The 13,389-nt window shown below is 42.7% G+C and overlaps 1 protein-coding gene across 4 annotated transcripts in view; it reads right to left on the bottom strand.

Moving 5' to 3' along the window:
• Nucleotides 1-235: 235 nt before the first annotated feature.
• Nucleotides 236-13,389, bottom strand: part of PALM2AKAP2 (PALM2 and AKAP2 fusion) — a 264,854-nt gene continuing 251,700 nt past the window's right edge. For 2 of the 4 annotated variants that reach the window (XM_030466920.1, XM_030466923.1), the window contains one exon: nucleotides 236-3,926. In XM_030466920.1, the coding sequence (XP_030322780.1) occupies nucleotides 3,834-3,926 (93 nt within the window). In that variant the 3' untranslated portion in view covers nucleotides 236-3,833. Of the gene's footprint in view, nucleotides 3,927-11,081; nucleotides 11,121-13,389 lie in introns of all 4 variants that reach the window. The other 2 variants (XM_030466924.1, XM_030466922.1) reach the window with 2 other exon arrangements.

A 13,389-nucleotide genomic window follows, 5' to 3' on the forward strand; every position in this document is an offset into this window, starting at 1 on the left:
AATTCCTCACAACACAGTTCTGGTCTCTGCCACACTCCACATGCATGTAAGTGGTCAACGAGTGGAGAAAAAGAGATCTCTCCTGCCTCTAGTAAAAAATACAGAAGAAAAGAGTCAAGAACTGGAGGAGAAAACAGCCAGCTGCCCTGGGAGGTGAAACACGTGCCACACTCTTCCAGCTGTGTGCTGCTTGTGGGGTAACACCTTCCTGCAAGAACGTGAGGAAACACGCAACTTTATAGAAACACAACACAGGTTTCTGTTTTAATGAGAAAATAATTATATACTTGCATTGTAGGCCTCACAGTCACTATAAAACAAAAGCAGGATAACATTTAAGTGGTTAACATACAGAAAGCCAAGTACTGTTGAAACTGGTTGATAAATCATGACAAGGATGCCGCCTTTTGCTTGCCAAATGCGCCAATGCTACTGTATTTTCCTTCAGATAATGTCAGTACGGAGCAAGATGAAGCCCAAACTGGCAGCTTTTAAAACAAATCGTTCAGAAAACCTGCACTGTAACCTCAAACTGATTATAATCACAAATGCTAATGCTTAACTATTTCTCAATAAACAATTTCATTAAAACCAGTCTTTGCCACGGGAAAGGATCTGAGCATTTCTTTTGTGGAGACAAAGTTAACTCTGCGATAGTGCTCTTTTGTTGCATTTGATATAGTTATATATAGATAAGATATGTATTACTGGCATATACTTATAAACACCTAAGCTTGGTAGCATGCAAATGAAATATCAGAGGCAAGTAAACTGCATCACACTCATGTTAGCACAGCACTGAACGTGTCCTGCTGACTACGAGTGTCCATAATTTCTGGAAGAGAAAAACTCTGCTAGGTGTAAAATTTGGCTCTTCTGGACTGATTGATGCAAATACTTCTGTTGAGGGGATGAAAGTGAATGCTTCTAGTGCAGAGGACTCCTGTCTGCCCTCTTTTCCCCACCACATCCCCTTTCTAGTGAAACAGTTTAATTTTCACTTCTGAGGGCTGATTGTGGCAGTACAGGAAGAGATGTCTTATGATGGCTGATCAATGTCATTGGCTTCCAGTGAGCAGGCAAGAGGAAAAAACAGACCTTCAGGTTAAAGAAAACAAAAGATGCAGGTTCCTGGGAAGGCAGCCCAGGGCTGCCCTGGTTTCATGAAGCAAAAAATACTGGGGGGACTCTGAAAAGCATCCTTTGGTGCAAGACTACAAGCTCACTGTAAGCATAGGGACCACCTCCCCTGCTCAGGAAACCCCTTTTTTTCCTCTCAGTTTCACTTAAGTTCTCCCCAGCAGTGGAAGGAGCCAGGACTCCTCTTGGTACAGATGGGCAGATCTCATGGGTACAGCTGCAAGACCTCTGGCCTCACCAGCATCCTGGTTTGGCAGCATTGCTTCTCCTTCAGCCTCATGGTAAGGACCTGCTAGCAGCCCTGAATCACTGCTGACTGCCATGTCTGAACAATGGATCCACTTCAGTAGGTGTGTAATCCCCTCACAAGCATGGTGCCTCTCCATGCACCAGGGATGAGAGACTGTCTTTGAGATAAGCTTGCTGCCCTTCATCACAGTGAACACTTAATTCGGCATTGGTGTCTTCTGTTCAATAGCATTTGGGGAGACAACTGACAGAACTGAGTTAATGGGTATACATATATATATATATATATATATATATAGTATTTGCTATGATTCTCTGAAAATGAGTCTCAAAATTACTGTCCATTGACAGAAATCACATGCTGGAGGAACTGAAGGGAAGTGGGGAATAATTTGGTTGAAAGCTTTGTGTTTGTGTAAGTAAAGCACCAGAAGTATGTTCACAGTATTGGTAGTCATTTAAAGCAGCTCACTGTTTCAGGGTAAAACAGCACAGCAGGTCATGAAACCAAAGAAAGGCTTAAGAGAGGACCAGCATCCTGGCTGACTATTTTTAACAAAGATGTCCAAATAATAATGTCTGTTTACTAAAAAGGCAGATTATATATAAAAAGCTGAATGTCTTTTTTTTTTTTCACCTCCCGAATTTTTTGGTTTCTAGTCCAGAAATTATGGTTCCCAGTTGTAAAATATTCCTATTGTTTTGTTTGTGTGAAAAGAAAGAGTAAACCCATAGCCTCTATACTACATACAAATACAAAGCACAAGAATAAATACCACATTTCTTTTCCTAATTGTCAGCTTACAAAACTGGTCAATACTTTGCAATTGTGATTCATGCAATTACCATGTTGGGTCAAATTTTAATATCACAAATACTGCATTAACTCAGTGCCTTGTTTTTATATCCCCTTTCAGAAAAACAACAACAACAAAAAAAGAAATTAGCACTCACCCCTATAGCTGGTACACAGCTTTAGAGAAAATAATCAGCACACGCACTGCCATACCCTTCGTATGCCAGCCTCACACACACCCCTGCACACACAGGCACACACACACAGGCACACACACATGCCCACACACATCCACAGATCCACTCAAATCCTTCACTGCTGATCCCAAGCCTAAGCAATGTCTAAAGGCTCTATGGTTTGCTTGTAGCACTGAAAACACTGGCTGAATGGCAAAAATGTTTTCTTCCCTTCCTTGCCCTTCCTTGCTCACTCCTTCCAACTTATTATGCCCTTTAGCTTTTTTTGTTGCCTGGAAACGTGAAGACTTCCACAAAGCACTCTGCTTCAAAGGCTTCTTATGTTGTATAAATATAGTTAAAGAAGTAATTATCTTTCTTCTTTATTTCATACCTCTTTCTAGGCCAGAGTCTGGCTAAGTTCAATTATTGCCTCATTTGAAAATTAAATGTCCTTTATTTGTATCCCTTTCGCACTACCTTTCTACTTCAAATAATCCATCTTTTTAGATTTTACACATACACTATTCTTGTCCCTCCCCATCATCAAAAAATAGTTGTCATCCTCTAAATACAGATTTTCTATTTAGAAACTTTGTTAGGTAAATATGCTCTGAGAACCTGAAGCTCAGGTGATATTGCAAGCATATAGGATCCTAAAGCTAAGTTAATCCATTTGGCTTAGCTCTCATCCCCATCTATTCCACTCCTAAATTGTGGTGGTTTGTGTTTGCAACACAAGGGCTGTTTGATTGAGTCTGCTGGATTGTACATTTGCAATAATTGCCTCCCTGTTGGGTTTCCTTTTCCTTTTAAACACATAAATTACTAGAAGGGGGAGCAGAAACCAACCCTGCTCCAAAAAACACCCCAATCCCAAAAACCCTTCAGTCCCTTCAAAGAAATAGCAACAGAGGGCAGTATTGTTGTGTTTTGTGGCTGGAGGAGGATGCTGAAGTAACGCCGATGGTCTCGGTGTGAGGGTTCGATGGGAGCTGCTGGGGGATAGTGGTCCTGGGGACAAGGCAGGGCTGTCAGTTCAGTCAGTGGGAAGCACCAGTGTGATCCCTGGCTGCAGGCTCCTCCATGCCAGCCTTCTGCCACATGCCTGCAAACCCCTCTGGTCTGTGGGGATAATGGTCCCCTTGTACCCCCCTTGAGGGCTCCCACCTCCTGCACCCTCCTCATTGCATTATTTCAGAGGGGAGATGGAGGGAAGGAGATGGGGGAATGTTCTAGGAGGGATTCTCCTGTTGTTTTAGGATTGCCAGGAGTTGGATCATCTCTGTGTCTATGTGCATCATTGAGTTTGTCGTGTATTTAATAAATATCAGACTAAACCACTGCTTCTTTCATAGCGTTTTTTTGTGTTTTGTGGGATTTTTTTGTGTGTGTGTTTTGCATTTTTTTTTTCTTCCTTTCTCTCTCTCTTTTTTTTTTTTTTTTTTTTTTTTTGTTTTCAGTGTGCCTGGCTATTCGTCCTCCTCGCGGTTGGCGTAGATGCCAGCTTCCCAACGCAGTGCCAGAGCACTCTTCCTACGGTTCACCCGGGTTGCCTCAAGGACCTGTTCAGGAGGAGAAAAGAAAATACAACACATCACTCAGATGCCCGTGGCCATCGTGCTGGGACAAGCTGGGCAAGCCCTTCTCTCATGGCTCCTAGTGCTGCACTTGGTGCAAACTGGGAGGACTCATGCAATGAAGCACTTGCTGATGTGAAGGTGTGGGGTGGATGGCACATGAGCTAAGGCACACCATGGGAGGACAGAAGTGGTGGGAGTAGTCTGGATGCATTCAACTCAGTTGAAGGGAGCCCCAAATGTCCTTAACACCACAGAAACACAAGGACATGGTCTTGGTCCTCTCCCCAGAGACAGCTTCATTGTCTAGAAGATGCTTTGGAGCTGAGTGTGCAGCCTGGGGAGCAGTCTGCTGCACATCATCCCCACAGGCAGAACCAAGCAGCCCCACTGCATCTTCTCATGGTCTGTGTCTTGCAGCTACCCTCATGGGTAATCCTGCACACTGTGACCAAAGTGCTCTTGGAGTGAAAAACCACTCTGTGCTGATGGGAAAGGAGATGTACACAAGCAGGACCTACACAGCCTGCAGAGCCTGATACACAAATGGGCCCAAATGTAGTTATGTATTTTTAATACACATAAAACCAGACACATGTGTATGTATTCTACACATGCACACACAGAAACAATTAACTAAAAAAAAACAAGAAGCAGTTTTAATACATGCTTTAACAAGGTTAAAAAAAAAAAACAAAACAGAAAGAAATGACCCACTCAAACCCAAAGGTGCTATTCTAACATGCAGCTGATGGCACCCATGGCAGTGGATGCTTTTCTCCCAGCAACCTGAGACACAAAAGGATCTGGGGGCTTCTTACAGAAGCACATGGCAACTCTGCTTTCTGACACATATTGAGTAGCAGCTTCATGATCAAACTACAAAGCTGTCAATATCCACTGCCCTCAATGTGTTTTAAAGCAGCCTTCTCAGACTGCTCAGAGTAAACTTTTGAAATGTTTAAAGAGTCAGATAAAAATCATAGCTTTAAAAATCAAAACCAAAAAATATGTGGCTATTCAGTGGGCAAATGCCTGCCATCCCTGGTCCTGATTGCCTCCTGCAAGCTGCTCCACACAATTTTTGTCTGCAGAAGAATAGCTGGCCTTTTGGGAAAAAATGATGCTATTTTATTTTTCTGCACAGGAAGTCCTATGCAGTGAGGACCTAAGTTTTGATGGGAATAAAAATAAATAACATACAAATATAGAGACTCTTCTTTCAGTTTGTGATAAGCTGAGGTTGGAAAAGTACACAGATATTAGGGGGCTGATGTACATGCAGTGTTGGGAAATCAGCTATGTACTTCCAGCTGAAATTACAGGCCATAACAGGAATGAGAATACACTTCTGCATTTAAGCCCAGACTTCTGTTCAAGAGCTGAAGTGGTGGAGTTTGGCCAGCTTTACTATCTTTTTTCCCCTATTGTTGTATTTTTGGTTGGTTGGTTTTTTCCCCAAAGTGACTGTGAACTAGACAAAGAACTAAAGGCAAAGTCCAGTCAGCAGAAATAAGTCTGATGTGCTCAAGGCCAGGATGGATGGGGCTCTGCAGAATCTGTGGGAGGTGTCCCTGACCATGGTAGGGGAGTTGTAACTAGCTTTAAGGTCCCTTTCAAACCAAACTATGCTATGATTCTGTGAATCTGAGTTAACACTCCATCTGCTTCTCACCACTGACCAGAGCTACAAAGCTGGTCCAGGTTCCCTGGATTTTTTGCTGAAATTTTGTCCAGTGTTGTAACTACTCTTTTTGCTGAGCAATGACTGTAAAGGACCATGTCTGAGCAGTTTCTGTTTTATCCAGTAGAGGGCACATAAGCTCACAAATCTAAGAACTGAACAAAACAAAATAAAAACAAAAAACCCAAAAACAACCAATGCTTAAATCACTAAACAGATTCCTCTGAGATATAAGCCTGTGTACAGGATACTGGAGCTACTCCTGCAGCAGGGTTGGTGACCAGGGGCTTCAATTCCATGTTCGGGATTCTGAGTGCCCATAGAAAGGAAAGAGAACCCACACTAAACAACGGAGAAGCAAAACCAGGAATAAGTACCAGGGCATCATCTTGCTACTGTCTCAGAGTATGAAAAGACAGGGGCTGCTCCAGCATTTTGTTTGGATGGCAACTGACAAATGTGCTAGACAGGAAATTATCAGGACCAGTATGGGACAACAATGATATAAAACAGAAAATTACTGTTCTCCCTTCTGGATATTGACATTTAAGGGAAAAAGCTGCAAACTCAACCTAAATTTCAAACTGAAACTGTCATTATCTCAGACTATATTTAAATGCAGACTGCTGAATTTGGTATGTAGACTTGTCAGCTGAAAATGAAATGGATTTTGCATAAATTACAGGAATTTCCTGTCAATCTCTTGCCTGTTGGCAATTACTATGTTGTGATGGTCTCTGTTGAGGGCTTGCAACAATCAGGATGCTTAAACTTAAAACATTTCTGCTTTGGATCAGTCAGCTCATCTTAGTCTTAAAAGATGGCAACAGGGTTTTTTCAGTTTATCACCTATCTGCAAACATGCCCAGAGCTTGTCTACTTGCAAATGTTGCTGGTTGCTCCAGGGATAGCTGTTTCCAGAAGGACATCAGAGATACTGTGAGGACAATGAGTAGATTCAGCTGTGGTGGTGCAGATCCCCCTCTTGCTAAGCCACGTTGCAATGTGAACACCAGCAAACATTGTTCTTGTTGCCTACTGCAAGTGCAGTAGGCTGAGACAATCTGGCACTTTCTGATCTTGCCTGCTGGAGCAGTGAGCTTAGATGATTGGGGTACCTTCTAGTCCTAGTGCAAATACAGAGATCTGGGGCTATCAGACCCTCCCTAACTGTATGGGGAACTCCTATGGACTGGGAAACGTACCCAAGACCCCTCCTGCTTGGATCACAAGCCCACTCTGAAAGTTGCCAAAGATGATCTTATATGAATTGTGGCTACCCTGGAAAAATATGGACCAGAGTCATTTTTAGACCCTATAAATATTAATCCTGACAAGCAAGGCCCTTTGGAGGTCCCTGGGATCACACCAAGCTGTGAGCCTGCATCTCACCTGCCTTGGAATGGATCCTGGTTCATCAGATTGGGAAGAGTACATAGCTGGCCACTTCTCTGAAATATGGGGGATAAGTCAAATTGTTTTAGGCTGTTATAATTTGATTCTGTGGGGTATGTTGCAACTTCTTTCGTGGAATTAGATACCAAAAATTAACATGATAACAGGTTAACTTCTGTATCAGTGTGTGTGTCTGCACGTGCATAATTTCGTCTAGAAACTTCATTAGATCTTTCATTTAAACTCTGTATTGATTATAAGAAAGTGTTGATTATTATTAGTAGTAAACCATATAACCTAATTTTGTGATCTGTTATACTAGTGGTAATCAATGTTAGTGTGATGCTATTGCAAATCACACCAGATCCATAATTATGTGTTAAAACAGTACACTAAAATTCCTACACCTAAACCCTTCAGTTATGAACAGCTGACTAAGTCTGGGACTAGGACTGGATCCAAACGCACCTTAACTCCTCTCTGAGAAGTTTAGAAAGCAAGTGGGTCTACTCTGAACCTCATGACTCAAAGGGAGGGTCTTCCTCACTCTTTTCCCCTGATCCCTGTGCAAATCAGTCTTCCCTATCCTTGTATAAATAATTTCATCTGATCCCTGTACAGGTCACTCTGATCCAGTTCCAACCTCCACACATCCCTTCCACATAGTAAGTGTGAACCTTGACCTTGAAAAGGCCTGTTAAGTCACATTTTCCTAAATCTATGTTAATGTCACCTTTCCCTGGTATCTTTGTCAGTGATTCTTCAAGTGATCTTAAGACTTCAACTCTTGTCTGAAACATCAGCAGGAAAACAAGTGCTGGCACAGTGCTAACAAACAAGCCCTCTAATATTAAAGCAGATATTTATAAGCTAAAGGTCCTTTTGAATCCAGAACTATTCCTCTAACCTACTGAAAAAACTGGCCTAAAATAACCCTCATTTTTACTAGGCTGTGTCAATTGTATACCCGCTAGAGGAAACAATGGGGTAATTATAGCATGCAACTGGAATGGCTTGAGTGGAGAACTGGGACTCCTCAATGGAATTGAATTCACAGCCCAGGAAACTGCTTGCCTGAAATAGCAAACAATCTCTGCTTTAAAATATTCTCGGTAGATATAAGGGCTGTCTGTAGACCCATCATGATTTCAGTACCCAGAGGCTCTCCACAGCAGGTCAAAGGAAGGAAAGTCTTTTGCTTTTGTTGGTGTGGACATTTTGGGGGTCTGTAAAATGCTGTGTTACAAAATGCTATCTCGAGGCTTCTTAAGTGTCCTCTCTGCTGATGCCCCACACCAGCTCTGCAGGCACAGATGACCCAAGCAGGGCCAATCTGGACTGGACAGGGTATCCTGAGGCAGTCGGGCACATAACTGCATGCAGAAGGCATATACTGAAATCAGAAAGATCATGAAGCAGACAGTTCACTGAAGCTTAGGCTGAAGAACTGAGCTGCCTATGTGCCAACAGTAAGGCCACATCTGTGAAAAATGCAATGAGATAAAAAATGTCTTCTTTGTGAGAGGCAATTTGGCTACTAGCTGTATTAGAAGGGGGAAAATTTGAGGAGAAGGTGTGAGGGAGACACAAATATGCCGAGACATACAGGACTGTAAAAAACACCCTTTACCTCTCTGCAAAAAATGGCGGTGTTGATTTTGTGGTTGCAGCTCAGGGGTTTCATTAAGAATTGCAGAGGGTTCTTCCCTAACAGATTAAAAATTTTTTTGAGTATTGAAAAAAAAAAAAAAGAATAAAAGACTGAAACAGCTACCACTGTCAGGTGTAAGTTCATCTAGCCACCCTAGAGACAGAGACTAAACTGTCCTGAGTTCCCTTCCAACAGAGGTAGGAGTATCTGCTCTTTTACTGGCAATAGGACAGTAAAAAGCAGATATGCTTCAGTCCAATGCATATTTATCCTCATCACCGAGTACAGTACAGTGCAGATTAGTATTTTGCACAGTGGCAGCAAAGTTGCTGTGGAAGCAAAATTATTTTTCTGGAGCTTAATATTTTACTGATACTTTCCACCTGGAAGAACTAAAAGCAACATAGACAACATAAAGGTCCGTGTGTCTAAAATCTAGCAGTTCCAGGTAGGAAAGTCACTGTACAAGACACATTCATAGAGCACACTGTGCAGAAAGAGACAGAAGAATAAAGGCAGGGGACAGGCTGCCTGCTCCCACAGATGTAAGTGTTCACATTTGGGAACGATAAAATAAATGCTTTAATGTAAAACTGGAACTATTAAGGAACAAAGAACATATATTTCTTCAGTATAAAGGTAGTTTCTTTACTAGGCCTATTATTCCCTGTATACACCAGACCTGTATTTTGTGCTGTGAGAAGCTGAGTATCTCAAAGAAAAAAGCATTTGCCTAAAACAAGACAGGAACAGCATTATGCTGTTACTAGCCTGTATGAAAATAAAAACTGTGTGTTCTCTGCCATTAAATATAATATGTGTGGTTTCTGTTTTGTAGCACAAGCAGTTTCAGTGGCCTTTAATGCTGTACAAATGTCACCTTACTGCAGTATCTCCTACAGCATGACTGAGACTAAGCTGACTGCCTGGCTTCAGCTAAAGGTTTCTACTGAGTATCTTATGTTTTTTTCAGCCTAAATCTTAGCACCTGGGATAAGGCAGGCAGCATACTTCCACCTGCATGGAGAATTGCTGTGTCCTACAGCCTTCTTCATCTCTATCCCCTTTCCCTTCCATGCACGTTCATTTCCAGCTCATTACTCCTTGTGTCACTATCATTTTACAAGGTGGACATGCAACCCTTCCCAGCAGAAGGCCAAGGGCTGAGCTCCTGCCTCTCATACAACACCAAATGATTGCTACTTACAATTCATAAATTGTAACTCAGATTATTGTGTGCGTAATATATGAGAGAAGAGGCCCAGCCTGTGTTTAAAACCGTTTCTCTGAAAGCACACTGCTCTTACGCTGATTAACTATAAATACACAAAGCTCAATCACTGGCTTGTGTCAGTGAGCTAAAACCTACGCTAAATTATATAATTAATAGGAAATGGCATAGACTTGACCTCACTCTACTTTTCAGGGCAGAAAATGTTCATATACTTGCCTTGAAGTAGCTAATGTGGTCAAATATGTTGTGGAATAGGAAAACAGTGGAAGGTTCCTATTTATTAAAAAATGCTGATGCTGGACAAAAAAAGGCAGTCATTACCACAATCTGTTTCTCTAGTCCATATCTACACACACTTTCACACAGCAAATTACAGGCAATTGAAATGTCCTCATTACTGAGCACTTCATTCCTAACAAGCTTGATAGAAGTGTAACTCATATCAACTCCCTTCTCTTAAATTTATTGCATTTGGCAGAATTCAGATTTGCAGGTGTAAGGACTGTGCAGATTATTGCCTTGCTAAAATACCAAATGTCACTTTAAATGCCCTTTCTTTAGCAGGCTTGAGTTTCTGATGATCTGAGACCAACACTGATGCTAAGTTGTGTGACTGTGGTCAGTCATCAACATCACAACACAGAGAGACAAGGACATGTTCACAAAACACACCAGACTGATGCCATGCAGTTGGATCTGACTCTCCTTTTCCACAGATGGAAGGTTGGTGTGTGGATTCTTAACAAAATACTCGAGATTTCAGTTGTACTAAATACACTGTAATCAGAGCAGACACAAAGGAAAGCCACAGCAGTTTCACTCGGCATCTGAGGATGCTTGAATCCCAACTTTAGCTTTGCCAGCTAAATGGTAATGGGGATTAAGGAAAAATTCTCATTTCACGCCTCAGGAATACTCCATCTCAGGCAACAGGTCCCCATCCCTTTAATTACATCCCCCTTCCATGCCAGAAATTGTAACTAGAATTCAAAGGTTAGAAAACCAGCCACACAAATATTTGCTGATGAGGGATAAGAAGGAATATCACACACATTTGCATCCCAGTTGTGATATGAACCAGCACTAGCACACAGCACAAAAATGCAAACTGCAGAAGCATGCACTTGGAATCACCATGCAAGAAAAAGCAAAATTGAATAAGCAGTTGAAAAGTACCTCAGAAGTAACCTTGCTAGACAGTAATTTAGAGGTGTACTGGTAGAAAGGGAAAAGACCAGCATTAGTACATTGAACAAGCATGTTATAACTAGGAAACAAGAGCAAATAAAGAAATAGCAAGAACTGGCACATCCCAAAGTATACTATTTCAAGCAACGTGGTGTAGTAAAAAAAAAAACCACCAAAAAAACCTGATTAGACAATTTGCTGGTTTTTTTAGTAACGTTGCTTGGCCAGTTTTAGTCTTGTTTACCACCAGTGCTTAACCCATTTTCTTGTTGTTGCTTTTTCTCTTTTTTTTTTCCCACTGGCTGAAACCTCCTCCACAACACATCCTCTTTGAAAGAAAAGGCCTCTCACCTGAGGCATGAAACTTTTCCAAGAACAGATGTGCTTGATTTGCCCTCTGCCTCTGAAAGGCCAAACCTGTGAGTCCTGGCCAAAGCAGATGGGTTGTCCAGCACAGCCAGACACAAAACAGAGGTGGTGACATTTAAAGGAGAGGCAGAGTAGACGCTCTGCTGAAAGCTGCCTCTGCCTTTTGGCATCTCTTACGTATGGAGAAACTGAAGCTCTATACATCAGTACCAGTGGTATGCTCAGCATATCAGGGGCAGTTTTCCATGGACCTCAAGCCTTTCCACAGTCCTGTTCAGGAGACTGTGGCTGCTGCCTCTGGTTCCCCTCACTCACAAAGAGCAATCCTGAGATGCTGAGCCACACTCAGCTCTCAGGATGTAATGGTCCAAGTGGCAGCTGCCTGTCTGCTTCTCAGTTATGCTCCCTTCAACCCCCTGCCCCATTCCACCATATTTCATATATTTTTAAACACAGGGGAATGATTGTCCTCTTTTGTTTTATTAGTTACAGAAATCTTCTTCCTGAGCAAACAGCTAAATGTCCTCTGCCAACAAATCAAAGCTATCTGTTGTTTAAACAACTACTGCTTAGCCTGGCATGTAAAATACTGGCTGAAACTAACAGTGGTACAAGTGCAGCACTGCTTGTTTGAATTATCTTTCCCCTGTCAATGGTGGGAATCGTTTACAAAAGGAGAGCGGAAAGAGGCAGGGAATAGAAACAAAACACTCCTGCTGGCATGAGGAAGCTCTCCCTGGGCTCTGCAGGACACTGCCCTCTAATAGGATTTTGGGCAGGCAGCAAGCAAGGATGTAAATCTTGTTTGGCTGTATGCAATGGGCTTAGGGGAGAATGACAACAAACCTCAACACAGCAGGACCTCATTGTGCACTGGAGCTCCCTTTATTCTCTGAAGCCTCCTAGAAGAGGATCCATGCCACCAGCTGTGCAGCTGGCACCAGTGCTTGGCAGTGCATCTGCAGGTGATTGGTGTCCAACCAGCTTTAGCAGCAGCACACTTCCTTGGTCAAACACTGCCCAGACCAGTGCTCTGCTCAGGACACCAGGGCTCACTTCAAAGTGCAGAAGAAACTATGAAGTTCTGGCCAACCTGCTTTATAGGAGGCACACATGCACCTCTGCAAGTACCTGAGAGCTGCACTCAGGCCCCTGAGTAGAGAGAGTTAAGCCAGCTGACATCTTATCTGTCCTTTGTGTGCTACAACATGCATGACAATGGCATGTGACTATCACAGCTATGGAGAAGATTTTGACCACAAGCCACTGCTCTGTAGTCTAGGTAAGTCAGTTTCATTTTTCAAGGGGGTGAAGGAAAAGCACAGGGTATGGGCCAGCTGACTGTCACCTCTTTAGCACAGCCGCTTCTCTGCTATGTCAAAGTTTCAAGACTGAGAGATGCTCACTGTGGGACTTCAAAGTTCTGTTTTGCACCTCTGTTTAATGCTCCTCTGTTCATCCTAAAGTTCCTTCTGGTTTCTGCAAAGGGTGTGATGTGTCTTCTGCAAGCTTCTCCGAGCCCTTCGGGGAGAGATTCTTTGTGGAGATGACAGCAAACAGCACACTGGAGAAGGTGGAGCCACCTCATTTCACTGGAGGCTCTGGGGGGGAGGAAGCCAGAGAGAGGATCCTTCTCAAGACACAGCCCCAGGATGCTGCTTGGAGAACAAGATACACACCTGTGTGCCAGCTGGCTTCCTGTGTGGCAGCAGGGAGTTTGATAGACATTGAGATCTTGTTTTTCAATGGCTTCAGTAGAAGAAGGGACCAGATAAGGGTTGGACTTGATGATCTCAGAGGTCCTTTCCAACCTGTCTGATTCTGTGATTCTGTGATAGTTTCTGGTGTGCACTAGAAATTAATCTGTTTCCATTCTGAGTCAGCTCACCAACTACATTTTAGTTAACCAGCAGAAAGGCAACAGGAC

This window comes from Calypte anna, chromosome Z (assembly GCF_003957555.1).
Source record: "Calypte anna isolate BGI_N300 chromosome Z, bCalAnn1_v1.p, whole genome shotgun sequence".
Taxonomy (NCBI): domain Eukaryota; kingdom Metazoa; phylum Chordata; class Aves; order Apodiformes; family Trochilidae; genus Calypte; species Calypte anna.